The 22,848-nt window shown below is 41.2% G+C and overlaps 1 protein-coding gene across 5 annotated transcripts in view; it reads left to right on the top strand.

Moving 5' to 3' along the window:
• Frmd4b (FERM domain containing 4B) overlaps positions 1-22,848 on the top strand; it is a 310,928-nt gene that overhangs the window by 244,833 nt on the left and 43,247 nt on the right. For all 5 annotated transcript variants that reach the window (XM_074044207.1, XM_020171320.2, XM_020171322.2 and 2 more), the window contains 2 exons: positions 5,812-5,868; positions 6,686-6,708. In XM_074044207.1, the coding sequence (XP_073900308.1) occupies positions 5,812-5,868; positions 6,686-6,708 (80 nt within the window). The remainder of the gene's footprint in view (positions 1-5,811; positions 5,869-6,685; positions 6,709-22,848) is intronic.

Genomic DNA, 22,848 nt, shown 5'->3' with positions numbered 1-22,848 from the left:
CTGAAACACAGTTCCAAAAAAGCTGTTACCTGGGGCATAATTTATGGTTTAATTTATGTAGGTTTTTGATGATTCCAGCTTATTCCAAGAACACAACTTAGAACCACCACAGAGCAGTGGTTCTTAAGTTAGGACAGTTTTGTCCCCAGGGACATTGAGCAATCATCTAGAAACATATTTGGTTATCACACAGGGAGGGACTGCTATTGTCCTCTTTTTTGAGGGGGATGGGGCAGCACTGGGGCTTGAACTCAGGGCCTCAAGACTGCTAGGCAGGCACTCTACCACTTGAGCCACTCCACCAGCACTGCTTTGTGATAGATTTTTTTCAAAATAGAGTCTCCTGAACTATTTGCCTGCGGCTGGCTTCCAACCATGATCCTCCTGATCCTCTGCCTCCTGAGTAGCTAGGATTCCACATGTGAGCCCCCCCCTCCCCCCAAGCCCAGCGACTATTGGCATCTTAGAAGTAGACCTGCATCCTATAATGCACAGGACAGTCCCACATAGCAAAGAATGATCTAAATCAAAATGTTTATTATTCTAAGGTTGCAAAAGCCTGATCTGGAGAGTGAATGGGTGATACATCATTGAGATCCCTCCCCTCACCCATAAATATTACTTCTGACAGGTAACTAGGCCAAAAGGAAAAACGTACTGGCTCATGCATATATCCACAGGATATGGGCAGATGTGGTAGCTATGACTTGACCTTCTAGCGAGGCATAGCAATCCCTAAAAGCAAGAAGCAACACAGGAAAGATTGTTTAAACTGCATAGGAAGAATTGCCCTACAAGATAATAGGTAGGTTTTAAGCAGTGGTGTGCTCCTCCCCTAGCCTAATAGTATAAAACTATTAGAAGTATTGTTCTTCTCTGACCTGGCAGATCCCACCCTCCACTGGGTACATGTGTCCTCAGGAAGAACTTGGGATTCTCTAGGGAGCTGTGTCCACTCATTCATTTGTGTCCTTACCACATCTGTTCATTGCACTGTTCACTGGCTTAGTGGTAAATCAAAATGAAGGCATCCCAAACACCATCCCAATTTTTAAATTTTAACCAGATTTTGAAATCTCATCTCACCCAGCAGTAAATACAATTGACTACCAATGTCTAGAAGGTTCTTTCTGTCTGTGGCCATTGATCCCCTCTGGGTCACATCTTTCTAGCTTTGTACCCAAAAATAGAGTTTTCTTCCCTTATTTGTACTTTAGAAAATTCCTGAGAATATCTTTGAACCAGCTTCCATCACTTGTCCAAAATACAATGATTGTGTTTGCAGTAGAGCCAACAGAGAAAGAAACAATTCTCCAAAAGAACTGTTGTCAGGCAAGACGGCTCTATATTAATAGGTCCATTGCTTTAAACAAACTTTTTATTTAGAGACAATTTCAAACTTGAAGAATAACTGTAAGAATAGCTTTAAAATGCCAGTACATGTCCATCACACCAAACTTCTCAGTTTTTAACATTTCATCACATCTCTACCTTCTCCCTATACATGTGCCATTTTTTCTGAACCACTGAGAATAAGTTAGAGAAATCATACCAGTTTATCCCTAAGAATCTCACTGTACATTTCCTAACATCAAGGAAATCCCTATGTAGCCATATTACTATGGTCCTATTCAGAAAATTTAACATTGAACCCATACTATTGCCTAATACACAGTCCACCTGGCTGCCCACCCCACCTCCTTCACATTCCCCCTTGACCCAGGATGACACGCTGCATTCAGGTGCTATGACCTTTCAGTCTCCTTGACTTTGGAATTTGTCACAGTGACATTTTTGAAGAATATGGGCCAGATGTTTCATAGAAAATCCCTCAGTGTGGGTTTGGCTCATGAGTAGATATTAGTGATTTATTATTGACAGGAATTCTGCACAGCAGTGTGCTAGAGACAGGTTGTACCAGCTCACGACAGCCAATTCTCACATCTTATCAGCCACAATGAGAGTAGTTTACACCTGGAAATCAATAAATGCTGGATATCACTACCCCTGATTTCCAGGTATGAAATATTTACATTTACCTGCATAGCTCATTATATAGGTGAGTGTGTCTTTCTCATACCATCAGAAAGCATTCAGCATTGATGGTGTCTGTCAGGTGAAAAATTACCATTTTTTCCTATATGATGAATAGCATTTTATGAAAAGATACATTGTGATTACATAAATATTCTGCTGTGTTTCAGATTTTCACTCAATGATTTTATTTATTGATGATTACTGCACAGGACTGGGAAAGTGGGTAGCTCAGTGGTAGAGCACTTGCCTAGCATGCATAAGGCTCTGGATTTGATCCCCAACATCATAAAAACAACAATGACAATAATTTAAAAAAGAAAAAGAGTATTGCCTAAAACTGTTAGTACTATGATAGTTGTAAATAGTAATTTTATTTTTCATTTCTTCTGTTTGTTGGTATCTACAAGTTAATTTCTAACCAACTTAATTCTGAACTAGTAATAGATCTGAAAGGAAACTCCCAACAGTTTTTCAAGTAGCTCTCAGTACTAAGTGTCTGTAGCAGGTTGTTGAATTCATTGCTATGGTGTAGATTAAGTCCATAGCGTGTGGCATCATTATAGAATGAACAGAATGAGTCTTCAGAAATAATTTTCCTGTGTTTATTGGTGACATATAGTCCCACCAACAGTGGAGGTGGCATTGTGAGTCTTTTTTTTTTACAATCTTGTATGATCCCACTTTCTACCAAAAGTATGCCTTTAGAAGATTCCTGGAGAGAGATTTGCACTGGTGTCATGGAAGGCTATCTAACTGTGGTAGAGTAGAAAGGACAGTGGACTGGAAGTCCAAGGTTACCACACACAAAGAGATCAGATGGTAAACTTCATCTCCCTGGACCTCAATGACCTTCATCTATAAAGCAATAGGGTGATATTCTCACGAAGTTCCCTTTTAGATCCTAGAACCTTCTTTTATTTGGTTCTTTTACTTGGGAATCAAAACCTAGAATTCACTTCACTAGCATGGTGTCTCCATGCACTGAACCAATAAACCAAGGACAGAAATGATGCAGTCAAGGTGGAGCCCACACCCAGTGACCTGGTGACTGGATAATAATGCAGATAAGTTAGACATAGGGTGTAGCATTGGGACCTGACACTGTTTCATATTCCCTTTGTGCATCATCTGACTCATTTCTCTGGTTCTCTTTGTTTATCCCTGACAGTCATGGAAACCCACTGAAGGATCTTATTACTATTCTCTTTGAGGAGATCCCTCTCTCAAGTGTTAGCTTGCCCAGTACTTATAAGGTTACCTCTGTTGCCATGGTTGGAAGTAAAAGAAATCCTCTGTCCTGGGCAGTCTTCAGGTTCAAAAGAACTTTTACATTTCAAGCATGAATTTCTAGAATTCTTTATAAGTCTTAATTAAATTTCACCAAATGAACTTGCTGAGAACTAGACAAATAGTGTTATTCTTGATAGATGCATTGTTTAGCAAATTCCATGAGCAAATCAAGTAAAACTAGCAATTAGGACTCAAAATATGTTACCTTGGATTTCTTGAACAGTAGTTGTTATTTGGAGGGTGAGGTAGGGGCTGAGGGTTATAAAAGAATGTGGGGGCTTTGCCAAACTGTGTATTCTCTTCCTGGAACAAGATTTTGAGAGACCCCACGCCCTCACCCTCCTCCACAAGAGCTGAGTTTGAGCTACTTGAGTGGATTCAGAAGTCCATAGGCGAGCTGGGGATTTGTGCCCCACACACTTGGAGCTATCTGAGCCTGGTACTTTCACCATTTTTAATATTTAATGACTCTTCCAAGGCAGAGAATTATTTGGCAGCTTGCTAAAGAGTATCTACTTTAGGTCATTTATCTGTCTTCCGAACTTCCATTTACTAAATTGAAAAGTTGGTGTCAAGAATATTTTTTAAATGACTCATGTAGGGTTCTGATGAGGCAAGGGGGGTCACTGAGTATCCATGGGTTTGGCAGTAATTTCTAGTTTATTTGGTTCATCTTAAATTTTTTTAATAGCCCAGAAATGCACTTTTTCCCTTCTCCAACACATTAATACAAATTTGACTTTAACTTTGTGTTTCAGTCTGTTTTCAAACTCATAGATGTTTTCAAGTTCTCCTCTTACCCAGGCTCCTGCTCTGTGAGTTTCCTTTTGTTTGAATTTAAGCAATGTAACTTTTTTAAAAGTTCACCTAATCAACACTCACCTCACCTATTGGATTAACCACTTCATCTTCTATCACCAGACTCTTGCTTGAAAGATAGAGGGCCATTGATTCTCTTTGATTTCATAATAATCTGTTTCCAGAGATTACAGGCAAGTTTTGAATTCCAAGGCGTGGGGGTCTATCAGCTTTTGAAACAAAAACACTTTGATACAGATCCTCTGCCTCAGGTTTCAGAAGGGAGTCCTATATGTTGGAGGATGGAGTTTTCATTTTGTAATAGAAGAGAAACAGGAATAATCATCACTGGTACAATAATACCATGGTGATTTGTGTTTCATTTTATGACTTTTATAAGAATTATTATTAGGTTGTGTTTTGGAGAACTCTACTCAAATCACTTGGAACCCTGAGAGACAGGCATAATCCTTTCAAAAATTCTCACTGATTATAACCACCTCTGTAAACTACCTCCTGCACATTTATTTTAAACTATGTAATTACTCCCCAGTGATTCACCTGGGATAACTAGGAAGCGATCCAGCTCAGATTCAACAGGTAGAAGGGAGGAAGAAAGTGCAGGGAAATTTGCAGGCCCATGAGTTTCAGTTCTTGCACTTTCAAGTACTAATTATGCTGCAGTTAGGCGAGGAGGGGCTTAGGCAGCATTGTTTCTGCATGTGTTAATGCTTCCAAGAGCTCCTCCAATCGAAAACAGTTTAAAAAAAAAAAATCCATCTACACCAGCTCACTGTTGTACTGTTACATGGAGCAGTAACAGCATTTACCTATGTGACCACATTTAGAGATGCAAAGATACATGTGTTATGGATAGAGAAAATTCCTTTCCATACCCATTTTTGCATCCCTACCAGGCTATGAGGGGGGAAAAACAAAGGTCTTGTAAACCAGGGACCAGAGCTTGAATTTTTCATTGGGATCTTGGAGAATGAAACAATAAAATGATAGAAAAATGATAAATTACAGTTCATCAAACTCTAATTATTTTAATCACATCAAATGTAAAGCAAAATAATTTTTTTTTGTCAGTACTGGGTTTGAACACAGGGCCTTGCTCTTGCTAAACAGGTAACAGACTTTTAGTCTTCTAAGCATTTGCTGTGACTGATTTTGAAGGCTTCCCACTTTATCTAAAATGAAACAAATGGTAATAATGTGTCATTGACGCAGAAGTGAATTTACATTTTAATAATATTTGCATTTTGTGTGTACTAAAATAACGATGCTATGACACCGAAGGGAAAAGAAATTATCTCAGGAAAACCCACAGCAAACAAATCTAAGAAAATCTGCAGAGCTTAAAAAATGAATTTCCAGAGATAAAAATTATTCATTTAGAAGTTGTATCCGTTTTTGGACTCAAAGTCATTCATGGTTTTTCCCCCAAATATTGCTTTCTAAACAAAATTCCCCACAGATAATTAAACGCATACACAAGATTTCCCCTTGTCTGTCCAGTGTGTCTCTGCACACACACACCCCTCCCCCTGCAAATGGTATGATCTGCATTTGATCGTAAACTGGAGGTGCCAAGCTGTGACAGCTTCCCCAACTTCTCGGCCATTTGGTACAATCTAGGGCAGCCCAGCTTTCAGTGATGTTTTTTTCCTTTTTCACCAACAGGGACAAATCGAAGTAGACAGCGAGACCATCTTCAAGTTAGCTGCACTCATTTTACAGGTAAGAATTCATGAAGTGCCTCTAACCAGCTCCCTCCTCTTTTGTTTCATGGTTTTTGCTAACTGCCTGCAATTCTGAAACTTTTGCATAAGTCAGGGTCTAATGGATTTTTAAGCCTATTAGTTGCTTACAATGAAAACCAGGAGCCCTTGAATTCTGTTTTGGAATAATTTGCATGAGCTATATCCTGTGATATTCTACATCTCAAAGTAAAAAAAATGTAATTTAGACTGCTCTGAGGAAAGAGTTCAGACCATACTCCTGGAAAAGAACTCTGAGTTACTTGGGCTTGGGAAGCTGCAATTGTTAGAACAGCTGTAATTTTCATTTAAATTTAGTAACTTTTTTTGTATACATTTTCTTGAGGTTGTAGAAAGAGCTCTTTAATTCTTAGAGGTATTAGTAGCTGAAAAACAAAGTCTGTTTCAATACTGGCTTAGAAAGTAAAGGGGAAACAAATAGTATATGTTGATTTATCTGTATTATGGTTTAAAAGGTCTGTATCCAGTCTCAAAAGGGTGTCACTCTTTTATCATGTGATCCTAGAAAAATAAAGAGAGAGAATTGTCTGTGCTTTTTCACGTGTATTCATTTGTCTCTTCTGTAAAAGATAAGAAATATTTGTGTTTCTTACCAATGCCACTTTCTTGTAGACAGCCACAGGGAAAGTGTTCCTTATGTAATTTTCAACATAAAACCGGGGATTTAGGAGAGGAAATTGCCAAGAGTAAATAATTCATTTAGCTCAGCATAGATACATAGTGAAAAAATAAATACATCGTGATCATCTGTCTTTTTTTTTTTTTTTTAATTTCAGGAAACCAAGGGAGATTATACCAGGTAATGATTCCTTTTTATGATATTACAATACCAACTCACCCTCTCTGAATCGTTATATGTGTTATTTTAAATAACAATGGACCCCAAGGCAGGGGACTCAGATCTCCTCCCTCTTCAAATAGACACCTATTCTTTTTGTGAATGAATCTGAAAATAAAACCCGCCTTACAGCTTCTCAGGCCAGAATGACAGAGAATTGTAAACAGAAGCCCTCCAAAGTGTATTAGTGAGGTGAGGAAATCTATTAAAACTTTGCTAGCTTGTGCTGATTAAAAAAAAAAGAAGAACAATGCTCCTGTGTCTAAAGAGTTATAACGTACACGAGGGAAGATTAAATCCATCAGCGGCTTAGTTAAGGGATTAATAGGGGGGCTTTCTTTTGCAGCTGCCCCAAGGGGCCTCACCCTTCCTACACTTGACCTAACAGTTGCGTTGTAGCTGTCCAGACACATTGGTTCTCACTGCCTAACTGGCCATCTCATCAGAGAGTGTTTCTGTTTGAATTTATCTTCTACTATTCTGTCCCTTTCGTGCACTAGTTGTAGGAGGAGAAGGTGAAATGGCTAACGGTTGGAGAGAGAGGCCGCTGGTTAGAAACAGCACATTGGCCAAAGACCCACTGAAGGCCTGGCCCCCACCACGTTAATGTTCCACTCCTGTAAACTTTAACCTGAGATTATTTACACATCACCTCATACTCTTCCCAGCCAGGTCTTTGAATAACGTGCTTCTTAATGGAATGATAAAATAATGCTTTCCAAGCTTGACAGCTTCCAGCCCCAGAATAATACTGCACTTAAGAGACACCAGACACTCCTCTTCTGCCTGTTAAGCATGGTAGAGCCGGCAGGATTTCCACTTCACACACCATAATTTTCTCACCATGCTCTCTCATGTGTGTATACACATATATTGTTTTAATTTTTTAAGTTAAGAAATGCTTTGAAGGAATCATGAGAATCAACAAACGCCAAAGGTTTTTTTTGAGTGTGTTTATTTTTTTGCGGTACTGGGGTTTGAACTCAGGGTCTACACCTTGAGCCGCTCCACCAGCCCTTTTTTGTGAAGGACTTTTTTTTTGAAATAGGGTCTCACGAGCTATTTGCCTAGGCTGGTTTGAACTGAACCAGGATCCTACTGATCTCTGTCTCCTGAGTAGCTAGGATTGTAGGGGGTGAGTCACTAGGTTTTTTTGTTGTTATTGTTGTTTTTATTGAAATAAAATGGGAATACTTATTCTATTTAATGGGAAAATGTTGACTGATTCTAGAATTCAAAATAAACCCAATTAAGATCTTTAAAAGACAAAAATAAATTGAAAGAAAATGGCAGGAGATGAAAGCTAAAGATAGATCATGAATGACCTCCAGAGCTGTCATGGCCCCACTGTCATTTGCTGGAGTTGCCACATCTCCGAGGAATATCAGATGTATGAGGAATGTCATCACATAAGGGGCGATTCTGAAGTGAGTTCTTCAGGTCTGAAAGGTCACTCTCTATTTGTGGATTGCTACCCCTCCCTTCCCTACTTTGTCAGGGTCAAGCAGGTGACAGACAGGCACCCTAAGCCTCAGTTTCCTCAGCAGTAAATGGCACCTACCCCATAGGACTGTTTTGAGAATTAAATGTCTGAACATTGCCCAGGACAGTATCTGGCATGTTAAGCACTGATTATACCCCAGCCATTATCATTAATTTAGCGTCATTACTTTCCTCATCATTATCAGAATTCTGTCTGGTCGCTTGGCTCCCTCCGAAAAGAGTATGAGACTAAGGTGGATCAGAAGAAGCTGTAATAACAGCATGTTAGGGGAAAGACCAGAAAGAGAAAGGTGAATTTCACCACCCTTCCTTAGGGACAATCTCTTGCCTGAGGCAGGAGGCTTCCAGGTACCCCCTTGAGTGATCCAGGGTTTTTAGCCCTAGGATTTCAAGCTTGGTTAGTTCACTCCAGCTGAGCCCGGTAGAGTTTTTTGTCCCTTGCCAGGCTCAGGTGGCTTATGCCTATAATCCTAACTACTCAGGAAGCAGAGATCAGGAGGATCACAGTTCGAAGTCAGCCCAGGCAAATAGTTCATAAGACCCTATCTCGAAAAAAAAACCATCACAAAAAAGGACTGGTGGAGTGGCTCAAGGTGCAGGCCCTGAGTTCAAGCCTCAGTATTGAAAAATAAGAGTTTGTGCCTGAACTTAGCTGGCTCTGAGTAGTTCCCTGGGGAATCACCAGACTGAAAAAGTGTTATACGCTGTGTCAAAATTGTCCAGCTGGTGGCTCACGCCTATAATCCTAGCTACTCAGGACACAGAAATCAAGAGGATCATGGTTTGAAGACAGCCCCAGGCAAATAGTTCAGGAGACCCTATCTCAAAAATACCCAACACAAGAAAGGGCTGGCAAAGTAGTTCAAGTGGTAGAGCAACTGCCTAGTAAGTGTCAGGCCCTAAGTTCAAAACCCCAGTACCACCAAAAAAAAGAAAAGATTTGCCCATCTACACTGAGTAGGAGAAAGAACATACAATCAGGCCTTGCACAAACCAGTAGCATCTCCTGATGAGCCATGAGCCTTTCTGAACTTCGATCAAAACAACAACTTTGCAGGCTGGTGGAGTGGCGCAAGTGGTCAAGTGGTAGAGTGCCTGCCTAGCAAGTGTGAGACCCTGAGTTCAAACCCTAGTATCACACAGAGACACACACACACCAAAAAAAAAAAAAAAAAAGCAACTTTGTAGTATGATTTTGAGGAAGTGAATGATGTGAAAAAACTATAAATTATTTCACAAGCACTAGTTACTGCTAATAAGGATGAAAGAAATAATCTAAATGCGAACGGAATTTTGGTTCCTTGCTACCCCTCCATGGGATCTCGTCCTCCCCTAAATGAAATGGATACATTTTTCCTCCAAAATTTTGTTATACAACTAATTTAATACAATCAGGTAAAATAAAATAAGATTGTTATTGTTATAGTGTTGAGACGAGAGATGTGGAAGCAGATAGCCTCATTCAGATCCCAGGATAGATGACCTCACCTCTCTGTGCCTCAGTTTGCGTATATTAAAATAGGACTTATAATAATATACAAACTCTCTAGGATTCATATTTGCAAAGTGCCTAGGACAGGTCCTGTAATCGTCCCTTTAACATCCCATCAAATTGATGGGCATGATCTCCCACTCCCCTGATATGACAAATACAAGTTGTTACCCACTTCTTGCTAATGTAAATTTTTTGTGGTGAACGTCTTTGTGCATTTGGGACTGATATTACTTATGATTATTTTCTTAAGTGAAGTTACTCAGGTGGGAACAAACAAAGGGAAATTCCTTAAATGAGACAAAGTGGTGAAATGGAATGTGTGTTTTTGATAAGGCTAAATTTAAATTATAGACAAGTCATAGCTTCATCTAATAAGCATCTACTAAAGCCTAAATGACGCCAGGACCTGCCTAGGTACCGAGGGCACAAAGACACGTACTATATACCAGCAGGGACTTTCCTTTAGGAAAGGATTCCCAACTTCTTCAGTGGCAATTCCCAATTGCACTTTGTAGTTGGTTTGCATGTTGGTGGCTGCTGCTCTTGGCTTGAGCTGCCTTAGAACTTAACTTAATCTTCTCATGGAAGTGTAAACATTATCAAAATATATCCCAGCCACCTGAGACCAGGGCTTTTTCAAACAGTGATTGAACACCTAATTCTTATGGCAGCCCTGGTTCACCCCTGGTAAATAGCCCCGCTTTCTATTGCTCTCAATGTCTCTCTCTTCTTTCTCTCTCTCTCCTTTTCTCACTGTATAGCCCAGACTGGCCTTGAATTCTTGAATTCTGCCTGAGCCTCCCCAAGTGCTAGGAGCGCTGGGATTATAGGTGCGAGGCACCCAGTTTCCCCTCTTTCTCAAATTTAGCATTTCTGAAGCTGAACTCAGTCACCAACATCCCAGCCTCCAGGCCAACCCCTTCTGCTGCCTTCCCTTGAACCAGGAACCCTATCCCTTCCCTCCCTTTTTTCCATCTGTCAGAAAGCTCCCTGCTCGCCTTCTCCTCCCTAGTCCCCATTCTTCTCTCAACCTGACTAGGACAGTATGCATGTGCATCTTGTTTGAGCTAACAACTGAGGGCATCCCATGGCATTATTTAGAACATCTTGCCTGATCCCATCCAACCCCAGCACAATAGTGATCCTCCCCATTTAGCTAAGGTCAGCCCATAGATGTTAGGCCCATGGCCCTGAGTCCCCAAGCTGTTCTGACTCCACAGAGTACTCCCACCTGCCCCTAACCTCCAGCCCCTCCTGAGACACTGATCTGATCATTGTTGTTTACTTCTGAAATCTCCTAATTTGTCACTGCACAGAGACACCTGCCCTTTCACACCCCAACCTGGCATTCAAGGGTACTTCATCCGTGTGACACATTTCCCGTGCACACTCTGTGTTCCTGATCCACTCTTTCTGTGCTCTGTTAAGCGTCATGGCTTTGCCCAAACTCTTCTTCCTAGAATGCCTTTAAAACCACAACTGTCCCCTTCTTATTTTGCTTCCCACCATGTTTCCTTCAGAGTATTTTAAGTTAACATTATCATAGCGGGTAGGAAGCCCTGCTCTCTGAAAGTTAATTAGAATAGTGGAGTGGGAACTTCCATTTTCTTTAAATAGCTGACAGTCTGAATTTCCAAGTGAGCCCTTACACTGCAGAGATAACAAGCCACTCTGGTAACACAACACTGGCAGTAGCAGAGAATTCCTGAAAGCTGACCCAGCAAGGAGGCCTGGCCTTATCACTGAGCTGCCAGCCACAAGTGGGTTTGTAAAAGCAAAGGGGCTTTGTTTTGTTTTGTTTTTAAGATCCTAAAAGCTGGAAGTTACCAAGTAAGTATGTGATTAGGGTGCTTCTGTTTATCACAAAAAAAGTGAGTGACTACAATTTTCACTTCACTGCTGACTGGGAATGACACTATGTTAATACCCACCTTCAAATGGGAAAGAAATAGTCCCAATTTACAGCTGTGCTATAAAAATGCAGCTGTTTCCCATGGGAAAAGGAACTTGTTTGGATACCCAGAGAGTAGTTAATGAAGACAGGAGGAAAAAACTCAAAGACTTGCAAGAAATCTGCCTCTTAGTTCTTATACCTTGGGAATACCTCACAGCTCTAAAATGTAATTCAATTTCCAGGGCCTTTAAAGTCCGTTATTGTAAGTAAAGTGGCAGCTCCACTGGGCGCCGGTGGCTCACACCTGTAATCCCAGCTACTCAGGAGGCAGAGATCAGGAGGATTGCGATTCAAAGCCCGCCTAGGCAAACAGTTCGAGAGACCCTATCTCGAAAAAACCCACCACAAAAAAAGGTTGGTGAAATGCCTCAAGGAGTAGGCTCTGAGTTCAAACCCCAGTAGAGGAAAAAAAAAAAAAAATGGCAGCTCAAGGCAGGCGCAGTACTGAGTATGAGTGCTTCCATCAACCAGGAAGCAATAGTGGGGAGAGGAGCTTTAGAATTCAACTACTTGGGTTCAGATCCAGGCCCAACCACTTGATGGATAACTGGGTAACTTACCCACCCTCTCTGGAACTCATTTTGTCTCAATCAACGTTACATTATTAAGAGTAGCATTGTCGTTGTAGTTATCAATATCTTTACCTCCACAGAATTATTGTACCCATTTTACAGGTAGGAAAACTGAATTTTGGAGCCCTCAAATAGCCAACTGCCTCCGTCACATAGCTGGAGAGTGGCCCCTTGGGACTTCTAACTTCATGTACTTGACCACTGCTAATACTTTCCTTATGTCTAAAAAGAAACACAAACTTGGAAGAATCATAACCTTCCTTACTTGAAAAATAAAGAAGGAAGCTGACTTGAGAGAAATTGAACATTTATGTCTCATTTCAGGCCAGGATTTTAATGAATCAAGAAAACAAAAGAACCCAGTTGGGAAGATGACTTCTCTCTAATACTTGGTTAAAATTTTGACAGAATTCACCAAGTTTTCTTCTCTAAGCTTTCCATCTGCTTAGGTGTACTATGAATTTTACAGAAGGTGACACATTGGCAGCATTTTCCTCACTTGTTTGTCCCTAAGCACCTTGGACCTTTTTTTTCCCAGCCTTGCTAGGAATCAAGACCTTACATTCCACAGCTTAAGTACTTTGCATTTCAAAATTGTTTGCATATCTGTCGCAGCAGAAATTCTAGATGCAACTAAATGCAAACAGAAACCCCAAGTGTATCACTCCTGTGCAGTGGGCAGGTCTCTTGACCTGTTTGGGTTCTCAGTTTCCCTCTCCACTAGAGTTGGACACTCATGACAGCTGGAATGGAACACAACCCACTTGTCCTTTTCCCATAAGTGAGTGGCTCAGACACTCGTATATGCAGCATTCTGTGTGAATAGAAAGTCACAGGACATGAGCTCCTCACATTCCTGAGAGTACAAGCCACCCAGGGTCACTGGCGCTAAGGCGAGCAAGTCTATATTCCCTTGCTGACAAGTGTGCTTCTGGAAACACTGAGTGGTAGTGCTGGGATGCAGTTAGCCCAGGTTTTATATGACGAGGAAGGACACGTTGAGTCATATGTGCAGGAAAAAGGGATAAAGCCTTGAGACTTCAAGTTGACTATAAATCATTTTTACTTGTCTAGTAGGACGTTTTCCAGGGTCAGGTTTCTTTGACTTTCTGTTCTTTGGCAGGAAAATACTGCCTGTGTTGATTCTTTCTCTCTCATGGACCCACTTTCTACTAACTCTGGATTTGAACGAGATATAAATTATTTATTTTTATTTATTTATTTATTTTGCAGAACTGGGGCTTGAACTCAGGGCCTACACCTTGAGCCACTCCATCAGCCTTTTTTTGTGGTGGGTTTTTTTTCAAGATGGGGTTTCAAGATCTATTTGCCCGGATGACTTTGAACTTCGATCCTCCTGATCTCTGCCCCTGAGTAGCTAGGAGCTGGTGCCCAGCTGTTTGTTTATTTATTTATTGGGGGGACTGGGGTTTGAACTCAGAGCTTTGCACTTGCAAAGCATACACTCTACCACTTGAGCCACACCACCAGTCCATTTGCTCTGGTTTTTTGTTTTGTTTTGTTTTGCTGTACTGGGGTTTGAACTCAGGGGCTACACCTCGAGCCACTACACCAGCCCTTTTTTGTGATGGATTTTTTTTGAGATAGGGTCTCATGAACTATTTGCCTAGGCTGGCTTTGAACCTCAATCCTCCCAATCTCACCCTCCCAAGTAGCTAGGATTACAGGTATAAGCGAGCAAGGCCTAAAATTTTTAAAATTTACCATCTCCACCATTTTTAAGAATACAGGTTGATAATGTTAAGTATATTCACAGTGCTGTGCAACCAACCTCCAAACCTCTTTCATTTTGCAAAATTGAAACTCCATACGCTATACCGTTAAACAGCTCTCTGCTTCTCCTTCCTCGGATCCCTGGCAAACATCATTCTACTTTGTGTCCCTATTGATTTGATAAGAAATAAAATACTTTTACTTTTTAAATTAATTAATTTATTTTTGTGGTACTGACATTTGAAATTAGAGCTTCACATTTGCTAGGCAGGCCCTCTACCCACTTGAGCCATTCCACCAGCCCCAAATATTTTTAAATATTTATACATTTTCATGTTAACCTGCCCCTCCGCCTAAATCATTCTTGTAGACTTTCTTCTACCAGGTATTAAGAGAGTTGGAGGTTCAGAAGAGAAATGATCAGAGTCTTCAGCAAGCTGGCTAATGCTTAGAAAAATCTCTCATCACATTTTCATTCTTATTCAAAATTCTTTAGACTTAAAAAAAATAACTTGACAGTTGATCCCCATCAAGCATGCAGATGGGCAGAGTAATTTTATCCACATTACAAATCTGACCATCGACAGAAATGTAAGGGCAGAGGAATTCCAGCTGAGAGGACACCACAGGTTCCAGTACTTTCCTGAGGTAGAGGGCTGGGAGAGGAAGGGTCTGACGTGAACTACATGGATTGATCAGAATGTTGGAAGAGGCGGTTTCCAGGCTAACTTCCACCAGTTACCATAGACTCTAAGAGTCTGTCAAACCAATCCTGAAAGTGCTCACAACATGAAACTTGGCAAATTGCTTCCAGCGTTCTTTTCCTCTGTGGTTTATTACAAACCTTTAGGGTTGCAAGATTTAACAAATAAAAATATAAGATGCTGAGTTAAATGTGAATTTCAGATAAATAACATATTTTTAAAAATATGAGTATGTCTAAATATTTATTCTGACAACTCAGGGAATTTGGGATTAACTCCATTCTTATTCCCAAACCTTATTACTGCAAATCACAGTTCTGGGGCTGCTTGGTTACTTTTTGATTTGTTCACAGAGTGTCCTGGTCAGTCATCCATGCACCAGCTCTGGTAGGATAGTGGACCTGTAAGCAGCTCTTTCTTTTCCTTCCTTCCTTCCTTCCTTCCTTCCTTCTTTCCTTCTATTTTTTTTCTCTTGGGATAGATCTCACTATTATCTCAGCCTCCCAAGTGCTGGTATTACAGGTATGTGCCACCACACCCAGCAGAGAGAGCTTTTTAGATCTCAGTTTCCTTATCTGCAAGTTAGAAATAGCACTTACATCTTGACTGGTATGAGGACAAGGTGAGTTCATATACGTACAATGCTGAGCACCTGTACACAGCAAGTGCCCAGGATGGTCCCCTTTGAAGCCAAAAGAATGATTTCAACTTTCCTATGAAGGAGTTACTGAGAGGTCCTAGGGAGCTAGGGATAAGAGGCAGCCTAGGAATGCATGCTCACACCTGAAGCCTTGTGAAGGGGTCTTACTGTCAAATGAAAGGGGAGCCCCGCCTTTCTAAGAAGTAGTTGGGGGGCAAGAATGGCTTATGTAATTCTTTCAGTTCTCGATTTGCACTCTGTAAATAGCTACAACCTGATTTGATCAAGAAATGTTGAAATGGGGTGGGGAGGAAATTCCAATAATGGAAAGACCTGTGGTTTGGGAGGGGAGGAGGGGCCAGGTGTGACTCCAACTGTTGGGTTTTTCCTGGCCCCTCCCTTCTTCTCTTCTCCTCCCAGAATTCTGTCCTCTTCTTTTTCCTCTTCCCACCCTGGTGCCTGAGCCCAGAGTCATCCCCAGATCAAACTTCTGATCTTTTGGACCTATTACCAGCTACTACAGGGGCTTGGTAAGTCTTCAAACACCACTGGTCCTTGTTTCCTCCATCTGTGAACTCAGATGTTGTCAGACCCAATGAATTCACCTTACTTACCTACTTGGTTCGGGCTGCTCTTTTAAAATTTTGGTCTGGAGAAGCACACAATGTGGTGAGGACAGCACATTATTTTAGCTGTTGTGAAATTAGTTCCATCTACAAGCTTCGTTTCTAAACTATTTGCAGTAATTGGGAGTGGCATTAGATGTTCAATGAACTTGAGCCCCAGGCTTTCTGCTTTTGAGTAGGATTAACTGCAAATGAAAGTGTCAGTTTACTTCCTACTCTCTCCATCCCATCCCGGGTCTTGGTAACCCTGAGCAGTAAGAGATACGTAGCTCAGATGTGAAGAGATCTTACCATGAGGGGTTTGTTTGCTTGTTTCTTACCGTGAGTCTTTGGCACCTGTAGAAAAAGTTAGGCATCAGGAATCACTTTTGTAGTTTGAGAAATCTTTTTTTGTTTTTTGGTTTTTGGGGGTTTTTTTTGTAGTTTGAGAAATCTTTAGGAAGGTATTGGGCTTCTCACTGGAAGGAGTTTGGACTCCCTGTTTGAAGATATTACTGAAAATAATGGGTGTAGTTTTGTAACTCATTTAAAAACATTGAAAAAAAATCCACTAAATTTGATGTGTTTGTTTGTGCTTCTAGAAGACAATAAACTGTAGCTTTTGTTTGGTTTGGTTTGGTTCAAGAACTACTGAGTGATAGGCCTGATGGAATGGCTCAAGTGGTAGAGCATCTGCCTAGTAAGTGTGAAGCCAGGAGTTCAAACCCTAGTACTGCCAAAAAGAAAAGAACCCAGGCACTGGTGACACATGCTTGTGATCCTAACTACTCAGGAGGCAGAGATCAGGAAGATCAAAGTTCAAAGCCAGCCTGGGCAAATAATTCATGAGACCCTATCTCGAAAAAACCCATCACCAAAAAGGGCTGGTTGAATGGCTCAAGGTGTAAGCCCTGAGTTCAAACCCCAGTACAGCAAAAAAAAAAAAAAAAAAAAAATACTGAGTGATAAGATAACATATTAAGTCTTGTTATCTGTATTCAGATCTCTTATGCACATTTTTATCTTGCATCAGTTATGTTAATTTGGTTTTCAACAAATTAAATTTTTGGTTTTCAGTGAATTAAATTTTATGTAAAATTTCATATTTTAAAAATTATCATCTTTTAAAATCTTCACCTTATCTATAAAATATGTAGCAACAGCACTTTCTGAATGTGTTCATTATTAATTTGTGACCTCATTTATTTAGGTCTTGGTCATTCTTATTCAATGCATATCAAACATGTGTGCCTTTCAAAGGAAAAAAAGGATCCTTTATGCAATCAATCAATCCAGGTTAGGTTAATCCAGTTTAAAGTAAAAGTCACCACCCAAGAACCACACTTTCTAATGGAATTAATCAGAGGCCCCAGAAGTAGGAATTCTGAAGTCTCCCGTGAAGGTGGCCTATCTTCCCCTAGCACTCCCTGTGTCTTCCTTATTTTCTGTCCCCTCTTTGTGGAACCCTGGAGTACTGAGACAAAAGGGTTAACTCGGAATGAGGTTTTCTGCTTCCTCCTGGGAGTTTAAATTCTTTAATCTCTTAAACCTCAGTTTTCACATCTGTGAATTAGGGATGTCAGTGATGATAAACATAACATGTCTATAGAGAAAGGCTTTGTCCCAGTCTCTGCCACCTCTAATAGCCGAGGAGGGTGAGCTGTTGTCCTGTACAGACACTTCTCATGGGGGATTAAATGACAGCATCGTGTTGCATCACTGTTAGGTCACCTAGAGTCTCCTGAAACTGACCTTTTCTACCATCCACCCAAAAGGTTTAGGCCAGCCTCCCGGCCTATCACTCCCATTTTCCATCTCTATGTTGAAAGTCTGTGTTTCTGTTGCAGTGGCTCTTGAACCATTAAGTGAGGATTGCTGGGCCCTGCCCTCTGCCTTTCTGGTTCAGTTGGTCTGGAGTAGAACCTGAGGTTTTTTTTCTTTTGGTGGTAGTACTGGGGCTCGAATTTATGTCTTTGCATTTGTTAGGCAGGCATCTACCACTTGAGCCATACCACCAGCCCCTTTTGCTCTGATTATTTTGGAGATAGGGTTTTGCTTTTTGTCCAGGCCAGCCTCAGCTGCAATCCTCCTCTGTTAAGTTTCCCACAAGAACTGGGATGACAGGCACACACCACCATGTCCCGTTCTTTCCCCTTGAGATGAGTCTCACAAACTTTTTTGCCCAGAGCTGTCCTCAAACCTCGATCCTTCCGATTTCAGCTTCCCATATGCCCTGGGATGACAGACACACCACTGTGCCCAGCTTTTTTCTTTTGAGATGGGATCTCAAGAACTTTTTTTTTTTTTGCCCAACTGGCCTCAAACCAAGATCCTCCTGATTTCAGCCTCCTAAATAGCTAAGACCCTCCTAATGTCAGCCTCCTAAGTAGTTAAGATTACAGAAGTGAGCCACTGGTGGCCAGTGAGCCTGCATTTCTAACAAGTTCTCACCTATCGCTGCTGGTGGTAGTCAGGGTACGAAGAGAGATGCCCCTTGACTGAGGATAGGGTAATATCTTTATAAGTAATTGTAAGTTAAAAGTAATGTATCGAATATGCCTAACCTACCAAATGTTCTAGCTTTGTTTTCTATGTTGATGACATGGCCAGCTAGGAGCTGTGACTCACGGCTACTACCCAGTGTCACAAGAGAGGCTCTGACCACATATTGCTAGCCCTGGAAAAAGTTAAAACTCAAAATTTTGGAATACGGTTTCTACTGAATGTAAATCACTTGCACACCATGCCAAGTTGGAAAATTATAAATCAGGCCATCATAAGTTGAGCCATTGTAAGTCAAGGACTGTCTATGACCTTGTATTTGGCACCTACAATACTTTTTGTTTTATTTTGTTTTTGAAACAGGATCTTGCTATGTAGCTCAGGCTGGTCTTGAACTCATGATCTGCCTGCCTCAGGCTCCTGAGTGCTGGCATTCGAAGAGTGTACCACCACATTTGGTTACTTTCAGTATCATTTTACCTAGGAATTAGCAAAGAGAAGCTCACTGTTAGAAATTCCTAATTAAGTCAAGCAGATAATAAGCTAGATGGCTAAACTTGAATGGCTTGACCACTGAAGGTCAAGTTCCATGAATTACTGAGGGGAACATTTTTTTTTTTTTTTAACATAGGGTAACTTGAAGGCAATCTGACCAGTAAAAAAAACTGCTCTAAGCAAACAGGTAGACGCTACCTTCAATTGCACATGGGTGTTGATCAATATCTGTAGGCTAGTCAATGAAATTAGTGTTTACAAATAAGAATGACGATCCTTTTAATAATTCCATGTTTAGGTGAGCCGTCTTCCTTAAACACTGGATCCAGGTCAGATGGCTTAGTAGTCTAGTTGTCACCTGTGACATCCATTTGCCAGACATTCGGTACACTTTTCTAACTGCTACGATCACTAGCCCTCTCCCATTCCTTCATTACAGTTGAACTTGGAGGGTACCACCCGTTTCTAGTACAGGTTTCAGACATCTGAGGCTGTCTAACTGTTCAAACAGGCCCTTCACTAATGCTGTTTTGCATCCACATATATGTTTTTCTGAAGTAGGGGTTTTGAATTATTTCTGTGTAGATGAAAAAAGAACTCCAGTCCCAAGGAAACTTTTGTGGGGGGGGCGGGGCGGGGAGGAGCTTTACTGGAGTTTGAACTCAGGGCCTCATGCTTGCAGGCAGGCGCCCTACCACTTGAGCCACTCCGTCAGGGTCTTGCAAAATATTTGCACAGACATATTCATGTGGTTTATTTTTAACATACTCTCTTTATGAACCTGTGCTTTGGGTTTCAGAGAAGGAAGAACTTTGGCACTGATAAGACAACTGAAGTTTAAAGGCTGCTTTTTTGTTTGGCTGCCCTAGAAACCTAGGGATGCCCCACACCAAGCTTGGATAGCAATGGTCTGGCTTTCTGCTGACAAGTGCAGTTAGCTAATTGCCCGACACTCCCTTCCACTCCAGCCTCCGAATGGCAGGTGGCTGATTGTTGCTGTGAGCAAGCTTGCAATTAGCCACAAGCAGGTGCACACATTTGCTGGGGGTGGCTTTTTCCACACAAGTGCTCCAGCACACAAGCGTGGCTTTGGTTTTGCCAACCATGTGGCCTTCTCAAAAATGAGGGTGGATGGCAGATTCCTACAGGGCTTTTGAGAGGTGAGTGAAGAAAAACTCAGCCTGTGGAAGGGGGCTGTGAACACCCAAAGGAACCATCGCCTAAAAAAACAGTTGTAGCGGCTAAATGGAGGGTCAGGGCAACTTCTGGAAAACTATGGAAATAAGAATCTGGAATGCCTGAGAGCAGCCCTCAGCCTAGAGAATCAGACAAAATGCAGGCAAGTTCATGGTGACATCTGAACCTGCTGCAATGATAGAGAAAAGCAATGGCTGGTTTGGTCACTAAGAGGTAACAAGTGATGGAGATTTATGGGCATTCCCTCCAGCTGGGACCTGAAGAAACCAGTCCTCCATTACAGTTCTGGTCAAATGCATCTTTAAAATAACATACTCATTGCCATTAGGGTCAGGAGTGTCTAGACGGAGGAGTGCATTTATTGCCAGTGAAAGGCAGAGATGTTCTGATGGAGGCCCACTCCCATCCCCAGCCACTTTCAGGCTGTCACCCTCGACTCTGAGGTTGAGCTTGGTTCATCTAAATGGTGCTGCCTGTCCAGCCAGCTGGAGGACTGCTAAGGGGGAGTCTGTGCTGAAACCAGACCTGGCTTCCCCTACAAGTTCCATGGATCTACTCAAACCAGACCTGGCTTCCCCTACAAGTTCCATGGATCTATTCAGGCTCAGACTCCAGACAAATTCCCCGGGAGAGTGAGCAGATAATCACTCAGCTACTGGCTATCTGCTCAAACGTGAAATCCTGTTTGGTCCAAACTCTGCAAATGATGGGAATCAACCCTCTGGAATAATGTGCCAGTGTTTCTAACACTCTGTGCACTCAGTCTGTGGTCAGTAAGTTCTAACCTCTTGGCTCAGCACTGAGGCACCTCCATTCTGAACAGCTGTTGGAGGGTTGGTGGAGTAGCTCAAGTGGTAGAATGCCTGCCTAGCAAGCATGAGGCCCTCAGTTCAAAAGAAAGTACCCCAGTACCGAAAGATGGAAAAAAAAAAAGAAGCCAGTATGTGTTGAGTACGGATTCAGCCCTTCGTATTTCCAATCTGCAGTTAATTGAATCCATGGATGTAGAACCTACAGCTGAGCAAGGCCAATCAATTGTTTACTTTTCTTCTCTTTCTTTTTGTTTTTCAGAGGTAGTGAGGCTTGAACTCAGGGCTATATACTTGCTAGGCAGGTGCTCTTACTGCCATGCCACAGCCCTTGTTTTGTGATGGGTATTTTCATATATGGTCTCCCAAATTATTTGCCTGGGGCTAGTTTTGAACCTCAATCCTCTGATCTCTTGCTTCCTGAGTAGAATTACAGGCATGAGCCACTGAGGCCTGTCTTGTTTACTTCTTTAAACTAGTTTAAACTCTCCCTCAAATGATCCCTACCACTTTCCTGTTTATGCAGATTTTAGTTGTTTCTTGGTGATTGATTAGTGCAAATAAGAGCTTAATAAATGAGTATCATTGTTATTTAGGATGCTAGCTCATGATTAGCTTCTGGTAATTTATTGATTTATTCAGCTAGCATTTCTAGACAAATTACACCACATCTTACAGCAGGGGTAGGTGATACAAATATCACTTTTTTTTTTTTTCTTTTGTGCCACTGGAGTTTGAACTCAGGGTCTCACGTTTGCAAGGCAGGCACTCTTACTGCTTGAGTCACTCTACCAGTGCATACATAACTGGAGTAAGTTCTAATTGTCTAGAGTGAAAATTATTCTTGAAAATTCTTGGCAATGTGACATGATGAAGAATAAGGTTTTCTTCAAAACTCGCAACACAGGCAGTATTTTTCTCCATTTGAAATGCATAGCCATTTCTCTGTTTGGACTCCAAATAGAGAATTTGCTTGTGTCTGGCAGTTACCCATGAAATGTTTGAATGCTAGAAAAATCTGTGTTGTGAGATGCTTGTGCTTTGTGGGACACAGGACCAAAACCATCTTAAAAGGCAAAAGCTTCAAGTATTCTCATCCTATCTGCTCTCAACTATAAGTTTATTGAAGAGAATGATGGATAAATTTCTCACTCACTTTCCCCCATTCCTGTCTTTCGTCTGACTGCATTTGTGTAAGTTAAAAGTAACTCCATCATATGACACTCAGTTCTACAATTTTGGCATGGGAGATATACTCATTTGTTAAATGAATAAGGACATTTGCTATAAATAGCAACTTCTCACCTACTGAGGTCTTGACTTCCAAAGAAATTAATTATAATACAAAGCCCTAAGTGCACACTAGACTGGATTCACCAGGATCCAAAGTACAACAACATACATGTGGTCGTGATGATGATTGAACAGCAAAAATTGTTGTCCTCGACAGATGTGGCAGTACGTACCAGCACTTGGGAGATGGAGGCAGAAGGATCTTGAACTCAAGACTAACCTGGGCTACAGAATAAGTTTAAGACCAGTCTGGTTATATAGAGATACTGTCTCAAAAACAAACAAACAAACCACCACCACCAAAAACCCAAAAAACACTAAAGGCTGGAGATGTAGCTCAGTTAGTAGAGTACTTACTAGCATGCCTGAAGCTCTGGGTTCAATCCTAGTACTGCCAAAAAAAAAAAAAGGCTTTGAAGGGCAGAGCATAAAATAAATTATTAAGAAAAATAAATATTAATCCTGGGAGTTGACAGTTGACCTTTAATGTGAATAAGGTGGATTGTAGTATATTTTGATTTTCCGGAAGTCCAAACCAGTTTCCCAAGATTGTCAGCATGATTAAGCCTTACTGCTCAGATTTCAAATGAATAGAGAG

This window comes from Castor canadensis, chromosome 10, assembly GCF_047511655.1.
Source record: "Castor canadensis chromosome 10, mCasCan1.hap1v2, whole genome shotgun sequence".
Taxonomy (NCBI): Eukaryota; Metazoa; Chordata; class Mammalia; order Rodentia; family Castoridae; genus Castor; species Castor canadensis.
This window is presented reverse-complemented; position numbering and strand designations above follow the sequence as displayed.